At 44.2% G+C, this 23,259-nt stretch overlaps 1 protein-coding gene across 5 annotated transcripts in view; it reads left to right on the top strand.

Annotated features, from left to right (window-relative positions):
- LOC110259922 (uncharacterized) overlaps nucleotides 1-23,259 on the top strand; it is a 666,350-nt gene that overhangs the window by 6,773 nt on the left and 636,318 nt on the right. For all 5 annotated transcript variants that reach the window (XR_014840701.1, XR_014840700.1, XR_014840699.1 and 2 more), the window contains exon 2: nucleotides 1,137-1,306. Coding sequence is in view for 2 of the 5 variants with exons in the window: in XM_085017475.1 (XP_084873601.1) it covers nucleotides 1,149-1,306 (158 nt within the window). In the remaining 3 variants the exon portion in view is untranslated. The remainder of the gene's footprint in view (nucleotides 1-1,136; nucleotides 1,307-23,259) is intronic.

Genomic DNA, 23,259 nt, shown 5'->3' with positions numbered 1-23,259 from the left:
CAGAATGGAAACTGATAGCGTTGTCACCGCCAGTGTTCCCCTCCCCCTGGCTGCCTGGCTGGGGGAACAGCTCTGGCCAAACACGGAGGTTTCTGTTGAAGCGGCTTGTTTGTTACTGTGTACATGTATCCTGTAAGACCTGACCAGCTCTCCTTTAAAGCAATTTCTCCTTTTCTTGTTCCTTCTCTTGTCTTGCCAACATCAGGTCCTGTGTGTCACAGCTGGATTCAGAAATCCAGGCAGCAGGAATTGGACCCCAATCTGGCCACTTCCAGCTGAAAAGCCCTCTAGTGGCTTCTTTTTGCCTTAGAATAACATCCAAATTCTTTATCATCTCCAGAGGCCCTCTGTTGGCCTCCTGTCACTCCTTTCTCCTTCACTCAGCCCCTCTCTCTGCTCCTCAAATGCCCTGCATTCTTTCCAGCCCCAGGGCCTTTGCGTGGGCTCTTCTCTCTGCCTGGAATTCTAGTCCCCTCCTTCGTTGACATCTCTGCTCAAGCGTCACCTTCTTAGAGGGCCCATCCCTGACCCACCAAGTGAGAACAAATCTCCTTTGTCATAGTTGTGCATAACCTCAGTTAGGATTACCAGAGAAAAACACATGCCCAGTTACGTTTGAATTTTAGATAAACATCAAATAATTTTCTCGTATTATGTGGGACATTCTGTACCCAAACTTATTCATTGTTATCTGAATTTCAGCTTTAACTGTGTGTCCTGTATTTTATTTACTAAATCTGGCAGCTCTACCCTCAAGATCCTGTCGAACAAATGACTGAAGTTCTCAGTACGGAGCCTGGCTCACAGCACGCACTGAGTACATGCTCGCCATCGTCTTCATCCTCCTCCTCCTTCAGTTGCTTCTTGGAAGTCAGTCTCTCTGCTCCCTCTTTCCTCTTTGGAGATGGACAAGAAAATGTTTTCTATCAGTGGGCCATCGTCTGGCTCTTTAGAATAGCATAAAATATTCTCTGCTGCAGCTTTGGAATCCGATCGTGGTGGTGTTTGGCAGGGAGACGCAGTGAGTTATCACAGAGCGTTCCCTCCAGCACTGGGTCATGCAAATATTTATTGCAAGCATTAAATAATAAATGGAACAGCCTGCCCAATGGTAAATCTGTCATGTTTGGTTTCAGCCAGGAGTTGTGATGCCTCCGGAATTGCTGCCCATTCTGCTGCCTCTGCCTGCCCTCCAGAGGGGCAAGGCAAACAGCCGGCTCTCCGGGGTGGAATCAACGGGCCTGATTAGACACCTGGACGCCAGAGGGGGCGGCGGGGATGCTCAGACAGGCATGGAAACTGGCAGGTAAGGCCAGGCCACGGCCCAGAAGCCGAGCCGCTAGATGAGATGCTGGGCAGGTCTGGACCAGGCAGCTGTGCTGCCACCGCAGTTCTCAGGGAAGTGGGGCCTCTCATCCTTGTCTTGAGTCATCTTCAGTATTTCCCCTGATGCCCATGTCAGCTTCTCTCTGACTGACTGGCCAGAGCTGGCCAGCTTCTCAAAGAGGAGTTAACATTCTGCTGAGTGCTGGGGGGATGAGACAGGAATGGGTGGGTTAGACACTCAGATGCAGTGATGTTTCCTGAGCCCCTGATGTGGTACATGCCCCCTGCACACAATCTTCCATTTAGCCCTGGCCTTACAATGTGGAGCTCAAACATGTGGGTTCATGAGCCAGAATGATCTGAGTTGGGATCCTCTCTGCACCCACATGTGGTATGACCTTGGGCTAAACCACTTAACCTCCCAGAGCCACAGTTTGTTGAACTGTAAGGTCAGGAATGATGGTTCTACCTCCGGGGGTTGTGCAGCAATGACATGAGATCATGGAGGTGAAGGACTTCCCACTGTGCCTGGGACCTGGTGAGTGGTCACCAAATGCTAACTAATGGTTAATAATGGTCCAGAGAGGAAAATGACTTGCCTGCATGCCCAGACACAGCTGCCCCAGTCAATCACACAAGGTAAGTCACATCCTGGAGTATGGGGTGAACAGTGTTCCAGTTACACAGCCACTGAGTGGTGAAATTAAAGCTCCGGTCTGGAATTTCAGACCCCTGAATAGTGCTCTTTCTCCTACCCCAGACCTGCCCTAGTAGGTTGGGAGTAAGAGAAAGGCCCTAAGCCTTGTAGAATGGTGGGAAGTGCTTCCCATATGCCTGACCCTCACCCTCATAGCTTGGGGTTGGTGGCATCTCACAGTGGTGAGGGATGATGTTGGAATCTGCCATGGAGCTTTGCAGAGTGGGAGACCACGCAGGATGTGTTTGGCCTTGAATCACTGAGAACCTAACTGGAAGTTGCTTGGACAACAGTGGCAGTTATTGCTTCACAGAAGGTGACCATGTGATTCAAGGGCCTCATACAATGGGCAATCCAGCCTCTTTCCACCGTTCTGCCCTTTTGCCCTCTGCAGCACATGGCCTTTGCCCCCGGGGGTGGTCTTCATGGTCTCAAGATGATACCGAAAGGGGAGAAGAGAGCCCAGCTCTTCCACTTCCTCGTTTTTATGGTCACTGTACCAGAAATCCTCCAGCTGACATCCCCTTGAATCTCATTGGCCAGAACTGCATCATATGCCCTTTCCCAAGCCAGTCACTGGCAAGGGAAATGGAATTACCGTGACTGGCTTGTACAAAGTGTGGTCCCCAGGCCAACCTCATTAGCATTACCTGGGATGAGGTTAGAGCTACAAATTCTAGCCCTCCCCATCCCCTGCTGACCTGCTGAATGAGGAACTCTTGGGGTGGGTCCACAATCTATGCTTGAATAATCCTTCTAGGTGCCTCTGATGGACACTAAATTTGAGAACTTCTGGTTTAGACAAGGGATCTTTTCCTCTAAAGACCTAGATGGTACATATTTCAGCCCTATGACGCTATAGTCTCTGTAGCAACTATTCAGCTCTTCTGCTGTGGTATGAAATAGCCATAGATAACACGTAAACAGATGGGCCTAGTTATGGACACTGAGATTTGAATTTCATATAATTTTTATGTGTTAGGAATGTTTCTTAGGCAGCTGTTTCATCTTTCCCCTGAAGACAGTTTTCATTGTTCTGAACAGCCTGAGCATAGTCTGTTCTTATACCTGAAACTCCAGTTTATAATCTCAGTGGTGTCAGAACCTGGAAGGTAACGGTATGTGTGTCCACGACACCATTTCAAGCTTCGTGCACCTTCTTTGTGATCCTCTAAGATGGAAATCCTACTGACATTTTGTAGATGGGTCAACTGACAACTGAGTGTCAAAAGGTTACAGCCCAGCATCTAGAGCTACCTTCCAGCTTCGCAGGCCTGTCATTTTCTGCCAGGTCTCTGGGATACTCCCTGGAGGGTCAGCAATCCATGGTCTGCCTGCTGGCCTCCCTCTTTCCTTAGTAATAATAAAAATACTCATAGTAATAACCACAGTAATAAATACCTACAATGTGACTGAGTGTTCGCTATCTTCCAGATACCATCCTCATCCTAAGCACTATATATACATTACCAGCTTGAACTTATATTCATAATGTAGATGAGGAAACAGGTCCTGGGAGATGAAGTAACTCAGGGTCACCCCCAGTGAGTAGGGGGCTGACCCAGGCTTGAACCCAGGCTGTTCCCAAGCTTGATTAATTACTAGGAGGCCCAATATTAAATCGTTGAAATAAATATATAGAAAACTTTAACTTTGAAAATATACAGAAAACTTTAACTCTGCCATTCTTCCCCTATCCCTCGCTCAAAAATTTTTAAACATGAACATAATGGTTTGGCTTTGCTTTTGTTGCTTTCTGCTTGGCTAACTGAGGTCCAGCACTCCTGTTAAAGAAACATGCCTCTAAAATTTAGAACTACTAAAGCACTACGTAAAGAAGATGATGGCAGGGAAAGGGAAATGCATTGTTGTTTTCCTTTCTAGTATAGAGAAGTGAGAATTGAATTCTCTATGATTTGTCATGAGCCATGGACTGAATTGCATACTCCCCAAAGCCTTAACTCTAATGTGAAGGTATTCGAAGATGGGGCCTTTGGGAGGCCCTGAGAATGGAGCCCCTGTGATGGGATTAGTGCCCTTGTTAAAAGAGGAAGAGGCACCACAGCTCTCTCTGTCTATGATGTGTGAGCATCGCAAGAAGGCCGCTGTCTGCAAGGTGGGAATAGAGCTCTCATTGGAACCTGACCATGCTGGCACCCTGATCTCAGATTTCCAGCCTCCAGAACTGCAAGAAAATACATTTCTGCTGGTTAAGCCATCCAGTCTGTGGTGTTTTGTTATGGAAGCTCAAGATGACTAAGAGCATGGGAGTCTATCCTAGTCTGTCACGAATGTCAGAGCTCTCAGAATAAAGCTTCAGAGCTTCTCGATTCACTGCCCCCAACCTCTCATCATCACCAGCCCCTCCAGTTCAGGATGCAGGTGCACCTGGTGCAGAGTTGAGAGGTATTGGAATTCATGGGAGGAGACTTGAGAAGTTATAGTAAAAAGAGCATCATAGATAATAACCGTCTTTCCAGAACTTGCTGTTTTCAAGGCATGAAACTATATAGGTATCAGGAAACCCTGGTTTAGGCAAATAGGGGGAAATTTTTCTCCTATAACAAAATGTCTAGAATTGGGGTTTGGGGGATTGCTTTGGGCTTAGGTTCACACCCCCGGGCCTCTTCTGGTTCCAGGATGGCTGCCATGGATCTAACCTCATGTCCTCATGACCAGATCACGTGGGGGTTCACATCATTTCTCCTTGTATTAGTTATCCATTGCTGCATAACAAATTACTCCAAGATCTTGAAGCTTAAAACAATAAACATTTCTTATTCGTGGCTAGGAATACAGGATACTGCACCTGGGTAATTCTACTTCAGGGTGTCTTATGAGGTTTCAGTCAAGATACCGGCTGGGGCTGTAGTGTTCTGAAGGCTTGACTAGGGCTGGAGGATCCATTCCAAGAAGGCTTTTCCCCATGGCTGGCAAGGGGGGGGGGGTTGGTCAGCTGGAGACCTTTGCTTCTCTTCCTGTGGGACTCTCCACAGAGTTGCTTGAGTGTCCTCACAACGTGGCAGCCGTGTTCCCCAGAGCCAGCTGAGACCGAGCCCAAGGAGGAACAAGATTAGACTTGTCGTTTCTCTATGTTCTAGTCGTTAGCAGTGAGTCACTAAATGTAGCCCACGCTCAAGAGGAAAGGAATTAGTCTCCACCTTTTGAAGGGAGGAGTATCAGAGAATTCACGCACATATTTTAATATCACCCCACTCTTCATCAGCCTCTTTCTTATCACAGAGGGCCGATCTGTCCCAGAGGGCCCCCTCCATCAGATGCCCTTTATATCTCACATGACCACTCTCCACAAGGGATCGAGCCAACTTCCCTGAGATAAGAATCCCTAAACAGAACTGTGGTTCTCTTAGCAAGAACTGGGCCAGGGAGGATGGCTTTTGGGTAGCTGTCAACGTGTGCCATAGTACTTTACATATTTGATTTTTAGTTTTCCTAGCAACCTTGCAAAAATATGATTTCTACCCAAAAGTATGATTAGTGTGATTGCTAATAAGGACACCATGGTTTAGAGAAGTAAGTAATTCTCCTAAGGTCACAAAGCAAATACAATGGGAGAACCCGGGCCTGTCTAGCTCTAAATCTTGCACTCTTTCCACTATGCCACCTTTCCCATCACAACAGTGGTTCTCAGCTCTGGGGACAAAGGGGGGATTTTGACCCCAGGGGGGATTTGGCAACATTTGGAGACATTTTTTGTTCTCACCACTGGGAGTGTTATTGTCACCTAGTGGGTAGAGCCCAAGGATGTGGGTCACCCTGTAGTGCACAGGACAGTCCCACACAACACAGAAAGATCTGACCCCACATGTCCATAGTGCCAAGGCCGACATCCCCTGTAGTGGAACTAGTTCCGGGAGGGCAAGGATCGAGCTATCTTTGCCACTGATGATCCTTTCCACCCAGCCTGGTCCCGGCATGTTGTAAGTGCTCAATAAACACTGACTAAACGAACAAGTGTGCTTCACAGATTTCCAGAGTCAGAGTCCTGGACTTGGGGAACTGCAGGGTTGTGGCAGGTGGAGAGTGACAGTCTCCCACAATGGACTCACATAAGTTCCCAGCTTCCCCTGTTGTGGGAGGCCTGGCAGAGATGTGGTCCTGTGTCTGCCCTTGGTCCAGCACAACCTCTGCCCCCCAACCTCATGAACGAAAGGGAAATGTCTATGGATGATCCAGCTTGGTCACCTGTTCATCTCTGATATCACAGAAAGAGAGGGACCAAACAAAGAAACAATTATTTGAGTCTATCCATTTCTAAATGAGCTAACCACCAAGGAGGAAACATAGTGATTTATTTCTCACTACCCTTTGTTCCGCACTCTGCTCTTCATAGGAAGTTGCTGGTGCTTCAGGGCAAAGATAATGAAAGTTCTTTCTTGTATCAAACTCCTTTGCCCTGGAGACAGAGCCCCAGCATCAGCCAAAGCAGAAGGCCTGGGCTTTGGGATCCTGGCTGGGAGGCCCAGAATGTGCATGCACGTGCTTCCCTGCGAACGGGCTAGACTTGCAGTGATTAGTAATTATCTCATAACTGACATTTCAGTACCCGCCAGCTTCTTCATTGGCTGCTTCTGTATCACATCAGGTTATGAGAAAAAGCAATATTCTGTAATGGCTAGACAAGATCAATTTTTTTCCCCCAGAGGTCAGTTTTTGCAGCAAGGAAAGAGCCTTGAATTTTCAAAATGTGTCCCTAGCTTGGCACCACAAGCAGAATATGCATCATATCCTCACAAACCCTCATGCTCACCATTCTGCAGTTGAGGAAAACTGGGGCTCAGAGAGGTTACATGGCTTGTCTAGATCCCATGGACAATTGGTGTCGAGCGGGGCTCAGAAGCCAGGAGGGTCTGTCCACTCCCCACAACCCTGTAGTCTCCAGATCTCAGGGTCTCCTGGTGACCTGCACCTCTTCTTTGGAGTCTTGGATACTGCCAGAGACTGACCCCTTTCTCATTCATGTCTTTCCTTGGCCTCTTCCCATGGACCTGCAAGGGCCCTTCTCTGGCTTGTTAGTGAGAGATGTGGATGGAAGACGGAAAGCTTGTCTGTGGCTCCTCATAGCACAGTCACACCCCTTCCCGTGTTCTGGGTGACCTGATGTCACATGACCAGCTGGTAGAGAAGCCCAGTTTTCCTCTGACTCTGCTGAGGGTCGGATTTTGGAGCAGGCTGAGATCAGACTGAGCCCTTGGGGTGCAGGAGGATGGGGTTCTGGCTCCCTGGGCTGCTGGAAGGTGCCATCTAGATGTCTTGACGAGGGCCAAGGGAAGTGGTCCCCACCTTGTCAGGGTCTGAGGGAAAAGCTGGTGGGGGGCTGGATGGCCATAGGGCTGAGAGGTGGCAGGGACCGAAGCAGGTGCAGGGTGTGCTCAGGAGGCACAGCCAGCAGCTCCTGGGGCTCTCAGTGACTCTACCAGGAGGCTGTGTCTAGATAGCCTCTGATCTCTCCTCCTCTCCCCTCTCCACCTCCTCACTGCCCCTCCCTGCCCCGAGACTCCTCACCTGGCTGATGCAGGGACGTTGAACAAAGTCTAGACCAATGGTGTGCACAGTACTGCTGCGGTGGTGGTGGGGGGCACGGGATGAGAAGCTGGTTTGGGTGAGGACACAGCCCACTGGGTAGAGATGCTCAGATATTACTACTACCCTGGCTTGTCTCACCTGGAGAACACAGTCATGTCCACACACCTGTGCCCCATCCAGGTGGCCCTTGGGTGTGGTCAAGAGTGGAGAAATGAGAGCTGGGAGCCAGAGTTCAAGTCCTGGCTTGGTCTCTTTTCCAGCCATGTGACCTGGGCAAGCTACTGCGATGCCAGAGCCTCGGGCATCTCATTTGTAAAACGAGGGAGATGGCCGTCATACCTCACAGAGTGCTCATGAGGGTCTTGGGTGATGATGGATGAGAAGGCACCCTGTAATTAGTAAAGACATTCGCAGTTCCTGTCGTGGCTCAGCAGTTAACCAACCCAACCAGTATCCATGAGGATTGAGGGTTTGATCCTTGGCCTCGCTCAGTGGGTTGAGGATCTGGCATTGCTGTGAGCTGTGGTGTAGGTCACAGACACGGCTCGGATCCCACGTTGCTGTGACTGTGGCATAGACCAGTGGCTTCACCTCCAATTGGACCCGTAGCCTGGTAACCTCCATATGTTGTAGGTGCGGCCCTAAAAATAAAATAAAAAAAAAAAAGAAAGAAAGAATAAAAAAAGGAAATTCACATTAAAAAATAATTAGTAAAGACATTCAACCACATCCTCTTTTATGTGCTGGCCCAAGTGCCACCTGCTGGGGGTCCACAGAAGAGTTTGGGGTGGCTGGTAGACAGAATAGGCTGGCAGGATCATGGCTGGAGCCCGGGCCTCCTCTGCCTCTCACCTGCCCAGGGCAGAAGTGAACTATGCCCACTCACCTCAGGCTTGTTACTGTCAGTACATCAAATCCATTTGTCCATCCCATCCATCTGTCCACCTTAGACTTAGGGAATTTCAAGTTTGGAAAGGACTCCCTTTTTGCAAGTAAGAAGATGGGGCAAAAAGGGGAGAGTGTCTCAATGTAAATAATATAGGCCCATTCCCTGGGTGGCCCCGTGCTGGGGATTCTTTTTTTTTTTTTTTTTTTTTTTTTTTATTTTTTTTTATTTTTTTTTTATTAAATTTTATTTTCCCACTGTACAGCAAGGGGGTCTGGTTATCCTTACATGTATACATTACAATTACAGTTTTTCCCCCACCATTTCTTCTGTTGCAACATGAGTATCTAGACATAGTTCTCAATGCTATTCAGCGGGATCTCCTTGTAAATCTATTCTACGTTGTGACTGATAAGCCCAAGCTCCCGATCCCTCCCACTCCCTCCCCCTCCCATCAGGCAACCACAAGTCTCTTCTCCAAGTCCATGATTGATTTTCTTTTCTGAGGAGATGTTCATTTGTGCTGGATATTAGATTCCAGTTATAAGTGATGTCATATGGTATTTGTCTTTGTCTTTCTGGCTCATTTCACTCAGTATGAGATTCTCTAGTTCCATCCATGTTGCTACAAATGGCATTGTCATCCTTTTTTATGGCTGAGTAGTATTCCATCGTGTATATATACCACATCTTCCGAATCCAATCCTCTGTCGATGGACATTTGGATTGTTTCCATGTCCTGGCTATTGTGAATAGTGCTGCAATGAACATGCGGGTGCATGTGTCTCTTTTAAGTAGAGCTTTGTCCGGATAGATGCCCAAGAGTGGGATTGCAGGGTCATATGGAAGTTCTATGTATAGATTTCTAAGGTATCTCCACACTGTTCTCCATAGTGGCTGTACCAGTTTACATTCCCACCAGCAGTGCAGGAGGGTTCCCTTTTCTCCACAGCCCCTCCAGCACTTGTTATTTGTGGATTTATTAATGATGGCCATTCTGACTGGTGTGAGGTGGTATCTCATGGTAGTTTTGATTTGCATTTCTCTTATAATCAGCGATGTGGAGCATTTTTTCATGTGTTTGTTGGCCATCTGTATATCTTCCTTGGAGAAATGTCTATTCAGGTCTTTTGCCCATTTTTCCATTGATTGATTGGTTTTTTTGCTGTTGAGTTGTATAAGTTGCTTGTATATTCTAGAGATTAAGCCCTTGTCAGTTGCATCATTTGAAACTATTTTCTCCCATTCTGTAAGTTGTCTTTTTGTTTTCTTTTTGGTTTCCTTTGCTGTGCAAAAGCTTTTCAGTTTGATGAGGTCCCATGGGTTTATTTTTGCTCTAATTTCTGTTGCTTTGGGAGACTGACCTGAGAAAATATTCATGATGTTGATGTCAGAGAGTGTTTTGCCTATGTTTTCTTCTAGGAGTTTGATGGTGTCCTGTCGTATATTTAAGTCTTTCAGCCATTTGGAGTTTATTTTTGTGCATGGTGTGAGGGTGTGTTCTAGTTTCATTGCTTTGCATGCAGCTGTCCAGGTTTCCCAGCAATGCTTGCTGAATAGACTTTCCTTTTCCCATTTGATGTTCTTGCCTCCCTTGTCAAAGATTAATTGACCATAGGTGTCAGGGTTAATTTCCAGATTCTCTATTCTGTTCCATTGGTCTGTCTGTCTGTTTTGATACCAGTACCACACTGTTTTGATGACTGTGGCTTTGTAGTATTTCTTGAAGTCTGGGAGAGTTATGCCTCCTGCTTGGTTTTTGTTTCTCAGGATTGCTTTGGCGATTCTGGGTCTTTTGTTGTTCCATATAAATGTTTGGATTGTTTGTTCTAGTTCTGTGAAAAATGTCATGGGTAATTTGATAGGGATTGCATTGAATCTGTAGATTGCTTTGGGTAGGATGGCCATTTTCACAATATTGATTTTTCCAATCCAGGAACATGGAATATCTTTCCATTTTTTTACATCTTCTTTGATTTCTTTGATTAAGGTTTTATAGTTCTCGGCATATAGGTCCTTTACCTCTTTGGTTAGGTGTATTCCGAGGTATTTGATTTTGTGAGGTACAATTTTAAAAGGTATCGTATTTTTGTATTCCTTTTCTAATGCTTCATTGCTGGTATACAGAAATGCAACTGACTTCTGAATGTTAATCTTATATCCTGCCACTTTGCTGAATTTATTAATCAGTTCAAGGAGTTTTGGGGTTGAGTCCTTAGGGTTTTCTAGGTATAGAATCATGTCATCTGCATACAGTGACAGTTTGATCTCTTCTCTTCCTATATGGATGCCTTTGATTTCTTTTGTTTGTCTAATTGCTGTGGCTAAGACTTCCAAAACTATGTTGAAGAGCAGTGGTGAGAGTGGGCATCCCTGTCTTGTTCCAGATTTGAGTGAGAAGGCTTTCAGTTTTTCCCCATTGAGGATTATATTTGCTGTGGGTTTATCATAAATGGCTTTGATTATATTCAGGAATGTTCCCTCTATACCCACTTTGGTGAGGGTCTTGATCATGAATGGATGTTGAACTTTGTCAAATGCTTTTTCTGCATCTATTGAGATGATCATATGATTTTTGACTTTTTTTTTGTTAATGTGGTGTATGATGTTGATTGATTTGCGTATGTTGAACCATCCTTGTGAACCTGGGATGAACCCAACCTGGTCATGGTGTATAATTTTTTTGATATGTTGTTGGATTCGGTTGGCTAAGATTTTGTTGAGAAGTTTTGCATCTATATTCATCAATGATATTGGGCGATAGTTTTCTTTTTTGGTGGTATCTCTGCCTGGTTTTGGAATGAGGGTGATGGTGGCCTCATAGAATGTCTTTGGGAGTATTCCTTCTTCTTCAACCTTTTGAAAGAGTTTAAGGAGGATGGGCACCAATTCCTCTTTATATGTTTGATAGAATTCACCTGTGAAGCCATCTGGTCCTGGGCTTTTATTTGTAGGGAGTGATTTTATGACCTCTTCAATTTCATTTCTAGTGATTGGTCTGTTCAGTTGGTCTGTTTCTGCTTGATTCAGTTTTGGCAGGCTGTAAGATTCTAGAAAATTGTCCATTTCTTCCAGATTGTCAAACTTATTGCCATATAGTTGTTCATAGTATTCTCTTATGGTTTTTTGTATTTCTGCTGTATCCGTTGTGATTTCTCCTTTTTCATGTATAATTTTGGTGATTTGGGTTCTTTCTCTCCTCTTTTTAGTGAGTCTGGCCAGGGGTTTATCAATTTTGTTCACCTTTTCAAAGAACCAGCTCTTGGTTTTATTAATTTTCTCTATTGTTTTTTGAGTCTCTATTTTATTGATTTCTTCTTTGATCTTTACAATTTCCTTCCTTCTGCTGACTTTAGGACTTCTTTGTTCTTCTTTTTCTAATTCATTTAGGTGGAGGGTTAAGTTGTCAATTTGGGATCTTTCTTCTTTTTTGAGAAAGGCCTGGATTGCTATAAATTTCCCTCTGAGCACTGCTTTCGCAGCATCCCATAGATTTTGAGAGGTTGTGTCTTCATTATCATTTGTTTCACGTGCTGGGGATTCTGAGTTGAGTCAGATATGTCTCTTTCTCCGTGTGTGTCATGACTGGACCTGATCTGATTTCTCCTGAACCTCTCAGACTCCTGAGCGATCACACACACCCCTGCATGAGTTCCTCACCACCAGCTCACCGCTAGTGGGAGGGTTAGCAATGGTGCTACCACAGCCTTCCGAGAGAGTTGGCTGTTCCACCTTCCTCCCACTGTGGGGCTCTGACTATCACCAGCCAGCGGGTGAGCCAGCTCCAAAGCACATGTGAGAGTCCAGACCAGGTCCCCTCTGGCATCACCTCTCCTAGGTTGTGTCCCTTGGAAACAGACCCTGGGATGGGGACTTGCTTGTGGGAAGTGGACAGGGGAGTTACACCCATGAAGAAGGGTTAAGTGAAGGGAGTTGGATGGACTGTGAGGAGGTGGCAGTGGAGGCCTCAGCTAATCCCACTCAGGCTCTGAAGCTGGGAAAGGCCTTCCTCCTGGTGCCTGACACTGACTGATTAGGAGATGGGGACCATCCCCCGGGGATTGTGAACGTGGGTGAGGCAGCTCCCATTGGCCAAGGGAGATTTCTGGGGAGGGCTCAGTGGTGAACCATCAAGAGCCAACACCCTGGCATCTGGGAATGGTCTGTGCAGCACCGCAGGGCAGCCACTATAGCTCCTCCCCTTCAAAGTTACTGTCTGTGACAAGACTGAACCCACATGGACCCAGGACCTCATCCTCCTCCCATAACAGCCCCACCCTCCATGTTGATCCCCTAGCCAGAGCTGTCTGGCTCAGAGGAGGACACCTCACTAAAGTTGGCTCATTAAGATACTTGCCTTTATGGCTCCTGGTGATTGGTCCAGTTACAGGCACCCACACTAGCCTGGTGTGGTCAGAATTTTCCCCTGGGATTGCATGGGGAGAGGTGTCTATTGTTAATCATCATTTCTCTGAGGGTGAGAGGTCCACGATGTGAAACTTGGAAACTTTGATGGTTGGAGGGAAGGCTAGTCTGCAGTGAGAGAGATGAATCTGATGTGCAGAGGGAAACAAAGATGAAAGACAGGGACATACAAGCCCTGGTAAAGTCCAGGGTTCTGGTTCCAGCTGTTCCTGAAGCCTGCGTTCTTCTGAGTAGCAGTTTGGTTGTTTAGCCTTTCTTTTAACAATCATTTAAATAAGTTTTTCCTCCTTTCGTTTAAGCCCATTTGAGTTGAGTTCCTGTCAATGGAAACCAATTATATATAATAATGTAAAGAGTTCTTTTGAATGTGGCTTGGTTGATCATAATTAACCCTTTTGTCAACTCCATAAAGTTCCAACTTAACATATCCCTCTAGGGACTATTTCCAGGCCTCAAATGTATTTTGTTTGATTGGTATGGTGTTTAAAATATTCACTTGTAATCATCTAATAGTTGGGAGATTTACATAACATCTGGCCTTTTAGCTTCTCTTTAGTGTATTAGAAGGTCTGGCAGCATTGGGCCCATGTTTCCATATGGAAACCCTTGGTAGGTACCAGATGAGCAGCAGCTTCCCCCACTTTTCTTAATGGGGCATGCGCTCCAGTTTGCCACAGACCCCACCATTTTCTATTGCTTTCCACCCCTCCCTCTTTCTTCATTTATGTGACCTGCCTGCATTCTGCAGGCATTTTAGTTTGTAGTTCCTATTTGTATAAAGACCCTTGAATTGTACGGCCTTCTCTGACCCTGTTAAACCTCAGGTTCCTGGAAAGGGACAAAAAAGATACTGCACATTGTGGAGGGAAGAAATGAAATAAAAGGAGGTGAGAGCTCTCAGAAAGCCTAAACCTCTCTGAAATCACAAAGCTCTACAAGTGAGAATTGTCATCATCATTATTAATAACAATTGAAAGGCTAGGAGGTGAAAGTCAGCCCCCACTCCACTGCCCACCCCCTCACCCAAGCACAGGAGGGTATTTGCGCCATCAGGATGGTGTTTATTATTGACATTGACAGGTATTATTAAACTATGTCAGCTTGCAAATGCAAAATGTTTACCAAACGAACTAAAATGAGCTGGCAGAAATAATATCTAGGTGCTGTCTACCTTTAAATGTTCTTTCTATAAATTGCTGTGGCATTTCTCCAGGGCTCAGATCAACCAGGAAGGAAAGAAATGACCCCTCTGGCCTGTTGAAGGTGTTTCTTGTTATTCCAGCTAATATCCTGTGTGTCCCATTGTCCCCCCTGCCATTGCTGCCGTGGAGTCTTAGACCTTGGAGACTGCACACTGCTGGTTAACTCCCTCCCCTGGACGCATTTATTAAAAAATGGGTGAAATCTCTCTCCCTTTGCATCGTCTCCACCCCACGTTGAAATTGATTGACTACATTGTGTCCTTTCAAGCTCAAAGAGCAGGCAGAGGTTTGATGAAGCATCATGCTGTGATGCGCAAGTGGGCCGTACTTTGAAAATATGATGGTTTTATATAATGGTGTGTGTCTGTGGCTGCCTCGCGGCTTCTGACGCCCGAGTCACTGTGGCGTTACTTCATGCACACCCAGGACTGCAGCAATCTGGCCCACCTCTCCCTGGTCCTTTCCCACTCTGTGACCCGCTCCCTGCCATATTTATGAGTGTGCTGTGTAAGCTCATTCCTCCATGCTCTTCTTTTCTCTAAAATGTCCTTTTCGTCTGTGACTTCCTGCAAACACCTCATATTTCCAGACTTTCTATGCTGGTTAAAGAGCTTCAGCACCTGACCGATAATTCTGAAAATCATTTCCTAGTTCCCAGGACCCCAGATGCAACAGCATGGTGTAGGGGAAGAAGAATACCTTGGAGAGAGAATCATGTGGGTTTGAGTCTTGGCTCTGCCACTTACTAGCTATGCCTTTTGGGGCAAGTAACCAACTTCTCTGAACCTCAGTTTCCTCATCTCTAAATGGGGATAGTGATAGGACCTAAATCTTGTTGTGAGGATTAAATGTGATACTGTTTACAAAGTGTTTATCATCACAATGCCCGACACATAATGAAAAATTTATAGGAGGACTTAATCTAGCTTTTGAGGTGAATTCGAAGATGGATCGGCCTGAGACAAACACTGGAAACCTTTTAAACTGAAATCCCATCTTTTGAGTTCTAAGCTCCCTTACCCTAAAACGCAAGAGCAGAGAAGGATCTAGCTGATTGAAGTTGTTTGGTTAATCAAGGGCTTATTACCCTCCAGTGGCTTTGTGTTAATTTTAGGATAAAGGCTGAAATCCTCAATGTAGTTTACAATGTCTCACATGGCCCAGACTCTGTTCATCTCTTTAACCTCACATTCTGCTTCTCTGCACTCCCTGGGAGGGGTACATACCACAGGGCACCTTTGTACAAGCTGCCCTTCTGCAGAACCACCTCCATCCACATTACCTACCATAAACTCCTATTCACTCCTCAGAGCCCAGACATTTCCCCTAGAAGCTGTTCCCTGTGTATCAAACCATATCCCTTTCCTACAGAACACTTAACTCTGAGTTCTGATCTATTTTACATCCATTTCTGTGTTTACTTGATTAATATCTGATTATTCCACTGGATAATGAATTCCATGAGGTCAGGGACCAAGTCTGTGGGTTGCTCACTGCAGCATCCCCAGCACCTAACACAGCAGCTGGCCACGATGGACATTCACCAAATGATTTGTTGAACGCACAGATGAATAAATGATGTTTTAAGAAATATGCATAGTCAAGATATTTGCTTGGAACTATAAAGTCCTAATCTTCAAAGAGAAAGGGCCAAGAGATGAGTCCTTGCAAGACAGGAAATAGCAGGATGGAACTGGGTTGCTTCTGACCTCTGGAGAATGGACTGTTTGGGAGGATTTGAGAAGGAAGTGAGCATGTCTAGTGCCTATGGTTAAACTGACTTCTAACTCAGGGACTAAATTTTATTTGAGAGGAGGGCTGCTGCTGAGGAAGTTTCCATCCTTTGTAAATAGGATGTTGACAAATGGGTGACCTGCCCCAACCCAGGGTCTTACAGGTTTTAAGAATAGTCATTGCCTCCAAAGTTCCTGACTTTCTATCAAAATCACCCCTTAAATAAGTCAAACATTTATTATCCCCCACCAACACTGCAGACTTTTCCTCAATAAACAGATTTGGAAAATACAGAAAAAAAATGAATAGAAAAAGGAAATAAAAATTAACCAACATTCTACCACCCAGAGATAATCATATTAACTTTTCGGTGCATAGGTTTCTGATTCTTTTTTAAAAATTTGTTTCTCTGTGTGTTTTATCTATAGAGCACAATACTCTGATTTTTTTTTTCAGTTAGCAAATATATCATGAGTAGGAAATGTCCAGGAAATCAGTATCTATCTCCTCCTGAGAGGCTTGATGTGACAGTAGTAGCCTTGTTCTGGGAGGCTGGGAGTGCCAGAATGAGAGTATCTGATTAAGGTGTGAACAGGGGAGCTTGGGAGGGAATGCAGATGGTGAGGAGAGGAGACAGGCAATGCTACAAACAGAGGCATGGACTCATGGAGCACTTGACGTAACACATCCCCCAGACACTCATCAAGGGATTGTGCGTGGGAGGTATGTGTAAGGACCTCAGAAGCAGGGTTGTTTTGCTGATCATCTGGAAGATAGGGTCTTGGAGTCATTGAGTCTTTCATTTATTCACTCAACAAATATTTATTGAGGGGCCAACATGTGTCAGGTGCCAAACCAGGTGATGGAGATTGTAAGGAGCATGAACAGGACCTCATTTGAAACTTACCCCATCTTGTAACACGCTTGGCACAGAGAAAGAGCTCAATACAGGGCAACCGTAGAGACTGACATTCATTTATTTTCTAGGATCTATGGTTGGTGATTATTCCTATGCTGTTAAATCCCTAGAAGGAGTAGAGAGCTAGGTGTTTTTTTTTTTTTTTTTTGTGACACTTTGTGTCCATACAGATGATTGCTGCAAGAATATATTGACTCCCTTCAATATGTATGTAGCTAATTGAAAGTGAGGAGTTTATGGGGAGTTTATCTATAAAACCAGCTCTGCCACCATTAACTCTAATTCTGTAACATTATGGAGGAAACTTTCCTTGGGGCTTTGGGGTACATTATTGCTCCTTCAATCACATTGTGGACCTTGGAGGACCAACTGGTAGGCCAACTTTTATTACCTATTGTTTTTTTAATCACCACCGGGAAATGATAGCAAGGTGCTGGGAAGGGAGACTTTTCATACAAGATGAAACGAGCCAAGATTGGAAGATGACATTTTTATTTGCCTTACAAATGGTGCGGGTACGGTGTGAATGAGATAAAGGGCTCTGCACATCAGCAAAGCCAAACCCTTCTCCCTCTGTCTGGGGAAGAGAGCCTTCTCAATTGGTTGGGTTCTGTTGCACTTAGCAGCTCTTGTTTTTCTAAGCAAGGGGTCTGGAGGTGGAAGGTGCCCATTTCATGGCCAATCCTAATCCGATTTGATTCCAGGAAAAATGTGTTTTTAATCCATTAGGCACAGAGTCTTTCTGGGATCTACAGGTTTTTTAAAGGTCTACAAAAATGTTTGAGATCTGAGAAAAAAATTATTGGCTCCAAAATGCAAAAAGAAAACAGCCCAGTTGAAATTAATGAATATTAAAAAAAAACCTTCCCACAAATGTTGTTACTTTGTCAATATTGCTAATTGTTAAATTTAGTGTTCATAGAGATTTCATTACATCTGAAAACGCTGGTAGATTAGAATTTCCTACTTTCAAGAGCCTCTGAGTATGCAAATTGCCAAGAAATCACATCCAATCAAAAATTAAATGTCACTTATTGCCAAATAATTTCAGAGGCAAAATTTAGAAATTTGATCAAAAATGTTTTATAGCAGAAAATACATTTAATGTAAGATGTAGGCAAATTTGAAATATATTTGAAGTGCTGTCTAATGAGGCCTCTAAAAAGTAAGTGTGTTTAGAGTCTACAGAATTCTTAAAAAGACCTTGTCATTCACCCTCCCTCCTTACTCACCTATGAAATACATTACAAAGAAGCTATGTCATTTAAAATTTTTTTGAATTAAGGTATAGCTGATTTACAGTGTTTTGTCAATTCCTGCTGTAGTGCAAAGTGACCCAGTCATATATATATGTATGTGTACACACACACACACACACACAGACACACACACACACACACATACATTCTTTTTCTCATGTCATCCCCCATCATGTTCTATCCCAAGAGATTGGACAGAGTTCCATGTGCTATACAGCAGGATCTCGTTGCCCATCCATTCTAAATGTAGTAGTTTGCATCTACTAACCCTACCTCCAGCCCATCCCACTCTCTCCCCCACTGCCGTGGCAACCACAAGTCTGTTCTCCTTGTCTGTGAATCTGTTTCTGTTCTGTAGATAGGTTCATTTGTGCTGTATTTTAGATTCCACATACAAGTGTTATATACTATTTATCTTTCTGTTTTCTCTGCTCTTCATGTAGATGGCTATTTTTCATCTTTGTTTCTGGCTTTAAATATTATTTCCTTGGAATGACCTCCTCTGATAAATTATTTAAGTACCATCTGTGGTGGAGCCTGCAGTTTAAATATTCACACTTCCGTACTCCCTTTTATTCTCTGAAATAAAGCCCTAAGTTTTTTTTTCTTCTTTTGAAAAGAAATCTCAAAATTAGAGAAAAGTTGCAACTTCAGAACAAATAGCCCCCTTCCCATTTCCCAAATCATATGTGAATAAATTTCTGACATATTGCCTCTTGTGTCCCAGTACTTTAGTGGACATTTTTTTAGTGGGCATTTCTTACAGTAAAGGACCTTCTCCTACATAATCATAATACAACCATCAAAATCAGTAAATTAACATTGATATGTTACTACCATCTAAGCTATAGACCCCATTAAAGTTTCACTTGCTATCCCAATAATGTATTTTGAAAAGGATCTAGTTCAAGATCCTGTATCACATTTAGTTGTCATGTCTTATCCTGGAAGGGATCCGTAGTGTCCTTGTTACTTTCTTGACCTTGATACTTTTGAAGAGTATAGGCCATTTTGTATAAAGTTTCTCCTGTTTGTGTTGTCTGATGCTTCTCATGATTAGATTCAGGTTATACACCCTCAGGTTTCAAAACTCCAGGCTGGGACTCAGTCCCATGCCATGAATGCTTACTTTGTTTGGTTCCATGTAATGACTTTAAAATTGAATTTTTGAGGAAGGAAAGAAGTGGAAACTCTGATTTTAATTAGGGTGACATAAACTCGGCTAAAAAAAAAAAACCTCCCATATTTTCCAATCCCTCCCAAAACTAGCTGTGGCCATATGATTTAGTTTTGGCCAATGAAATGCAAAGCGAAGGGTAATGTGGAAATTTTCTCAGATGGAAGGCCTTTCCTTTCTTTGCCTATTCCTCTTCTTGTTGGTCTGGGATTGATATGCCCTGGCTGGATCTCCAGGTGCCATATTTGACCATGTCCAAAGGAGAAGTGATGGTTCCCAAGTTAAGCCCATGGTTTCAGAAGATAAATTAAGGAGAATGTGACAACTGGTTGAATGTGAGGTGTGAGAGAGAAAGACTCAAAGTTGATGTTCAGGCTCTTGGCTGGGGGAACTGCTGAATGATGATGCTGTTCACTGAGAAAGGGAGCCCAGAAACGAGGGTGAAATTATTTGAGAGGGCAGGACAAATTCATTTTTGGGCAAGTTGAGTTTGAAGAACTTAACAGACACGTGATGGCGTTCCCTAAGGTCATAGACATTGGAAATAGATCTTAATACCAACATGGTAGACAGAGGGATCAAATCACGATTCTGATTATTGGAAAGGGGGCCTGGAGGGGAGACCTTGAGCATCTTGTTCATTCTCACTGCCACCATACCTCTTGTTTCCTGAGCACTGACCATACGTTGGATACTATGGAGGCTGGGCCCCAGGACCAAATGGCTTGGGGGCACTGTACCAATCACTGGAGTCCTCATTCTAAAAGGGAGCACTGGGGACAGATTCCTTCTGCAGATCTTTAGCTAGTTTACTCCTCCTGTGGGGAGAAAAAAAAATTTTTTTTTCACCCCAGTGAGTTCTAAACCCTGCTTTCTCCTTTTCTGTGCAAATGTACCTTACCTTATGCTCTCCACAGACTAAGTCTGTGAGGAAGATACTATTATACCCATTTTACAAATGGGGAAACTTAGGCTTAGAGAGACAGGTTGCTTGGAGTTACTTTATAAGACAAGTAGTCTGACTTAAGAGATTCAGCTTTTAAACACCATGCTCTCCTGCCTTCCAGCAGCCCATGCCTGGAGAATTTTTACTCCTGGTGGTGTTTCAAAACTTACAAAGAATATTCACATCTTGATATGATTTGGTCCTTTGTGGAGCAGATAAGGCAGACATTTGTAACCTCCACTGGAGATGAAGGAACTAAGGACTGGAAAGATTAAAAGACATGCCCAAGGTGACCTGCTCATGAATAGCAGAGTTGGATAAGGATTGTGATCTCCTGGTGCCTTACAGAGCACTTTTCCCACAGGACCAACTTACATCCATTTTTTTTAGGATCTTTATTTAGGCACTCTTAGCTTCTCAGAAGTACGTAACACCACAGGCTGACATTGTGATACTCAGTACTTTGTTAGAATGTACCCAGGATTTTGTTTTTTTATTCCTGTTTGGTGAGGCTAACAAATCAGGAGATAATTGCCATTGAGAGGATATTTTGGGAGTTCCCATTGTGGTGCAGCAGAAACAATCTGACTAGTATCCATGAGGACATGGGTTCAATCCCTGGCCTCGCTCATTGGGTTAAGGATTTGGCGTTGCCATGAGCTGTGATGTAGGCTGGCAGTTGCAGCTCTGATTTGACCCCTAGCCTGGGAACCTCCCTATGCCTCGGGTGCGTCCCTAAAAAGAAAAAATAAATAAATAAAATAAAAATACTTAAAAAAAAAAGAAAATATATTTTGTTACTTACCGTTCCCAGGAGGACTTGGGAAGGGCCACATGGGGAAGTACCAGGGTCAGTCAGGAGGCAGAAGGAGCAAGGGGAAAGCCTGGGCCTCAGCATTTATTGTGGTTTCCGTGGGCGAGGCAGGTATGTATACTGAACAAATTTAGGGTTGGATAATTTGAGTGATTTTGGCAGGCTTTGGGCTATAGGGATGGTTGCTAGTTGTCTGATACCTGGCCCCTATGTGATTTAGTGCAGAGGGATAATATCCCAGACTGTAGGAGTTTGACAAAAAGAAGGTGGGTGGGGGCATGGATTGGAAATTGGCCGATTTGCATGTCAAAGACATGTTCAAAGGCAAGTTGTTTGCTCTGTCTAGGAATTGGCTAGCCCTGGGAGGGGCAGTCCCTCCCTGGGTCCAGAAGGCCCCAAAATGTCAAAACGTCATAAAATATAGAAAACAAAAACATGATGAATAGAGTGTCACAAGATGAGAAGTGGAGGCTCAATGGACAGGGGAGTTGGCCTTTGTTATCTTATGTGTCTGCCCCTCCTGTGGCATTGGTGTTGTCAACCCACAGCTCAGTGTGGCAAAGGTTCTGTGTACAGGAAACCACTTCACAGCTGGCTGGTTGGGGCAGAGGAGGGTCCAATAATTGAATCTCTCCAAGCAGAAAACTGTGTAAACCCAGACATTCTCCCAAACTAGGAATTACAAGTAAAAAATAAAGGGAATTACAAAGGTATTCTACCATAGTTCTTGCAGCAGATCGAGCCAGTCTTTGTAACTTCAAATTCACAAGAATATTGCAATGAATTTCCAATTTATTATTTAAAATTGGCTGTCTTCTCTAAATTGTGCAAAGATTCAGTGTCATCATAGACAACCTCAACCAAGACTTTAAAAAATAGAAACACTGCAAGTAACTGATTTTCATGAGTTGGTGTTTGGTGAAAACATGCTGGAGATTGCCTTTCTTTCCTTGTTGGTCACTAGGGTTGACCTTCCTTGTTTTCCAAGTTGTTGTGGGAATAGGGTGCAACAAAAGCTTTTCTAATGCAAGTTAGCCTGTCACTCCAAGACCTCTGGTGTCCAGAGGGATTTCTGGGGAGAAGGTGCATCAGTTTGCATAGAGAACTCAGATAATTTTCTAGTAGGAAATGGGTCAGAGAGGCTGTATAGCATAGTGCTTAGAAGCTTGGGCTCTCTTGTCAGACTACTTCATTTCAAGTCCTGCTTCTGTTACTTATTTGCATGTGATCTTGGGCAACAAATCTCTGTCTCAGTGTTCTCGTGTATAAAATGGGATGATATGGTCATGATGAAAAAAACATACATACATATATAATTATTTACTTATATACATTTATTTTTTATTAATATACATTTATATATGTTGATATCAACATATATGTGTGTATGTATCAACAGAAGGCCAGGCATGGAGGAAGAGCTTAATAAATCCAGTCATTATATCAGTGATATTCATTCCTCTCCCAGTCCCTTTTTTTAATGAGACTTAGAGATCTCTTTGGATGGATAGGAATGCCTACTGGCAGCTAATGCCTAATGGCAGAGAAGAAAAATCAAACTCTGGCAATAAAATTATCTCAAAGGAGAGCAGTGTCCCAACCATTGACCCAGTTTAACACTAGACTAAGAATAGATTGGGATGGTTTCAACTCAGATCTGCAGTATGGGACCCTAAAAGTCCTAGAAGAGAACATGTGATGAAAGGTTTGAGAGTTTGCATATAAGTTCAAAGAGCTGGAACCTGGAAGCTGAAGAGCGGAGGTGGATCACTGTGTCCTGTACAGGGCCTGGACTACGTGGGCATCCATGTTACAGCAGACACCCCAACTGTACTAAACTGACTTGCAACAGCGACACCTTGTGGCAGCCTTGGGGGTGAGGGGAGATGAAAATGAGCCTGCTAGGGAATAGATCAAACTTCTCTCTTAGGGTTTCTCTTTGCCTGGAGTTTGGGGGTGACCCTTGGATTAACTAAATCTTTGGATTTGGGACCATGGGAAGGGAAATCCAGAGGGAGCTCCTGGATTTCTTGTTCCTATGAGCATGGTGAGAAGGCATGAAATTTATTGGAAAAGACTTGTGATTGTTAATAAAATGGGTCATATGTGTTAAACACATGGGAGCTCCTTTCACTCTCATAACAAATCTTTAAGATTGTGTTATTATAAAAATCCCTGTTGAAGGCTGACCAGGCACTGTGTACACTGGTTCCTGGCTACAGCTCTTCTCTCTTCCCTTGTCACCTACTGACTGATTTGTTCTGATCCAGCCAGGTCACACTGGTTTCCATTCTCTTGTGTGAATAAGCTGAATTCTTTCCCACTTC

The sequence above is a fragment of the Sus scrofa genome, chromosome 3 (genome assembly GCF_054392235.1).
Source record: "Sus scrofa isolate SSC_HxYL_T2T_F1_AM1 chromosome 3, Sscrofa_HxYL_maternal_Yorkshire_Landrace_v2.0, whole genome shotgun sequence".
Classification (NCBI taxonomy): domain Eukaryota; kingdom Metazoa; phylum Chordata; class Mammalia; order Artiodactyla; family Suidae; genus Sus; species Sus scrofa.
This window is presented reverse-complemented; position numbering and strand designations above follow the sequence as displayed.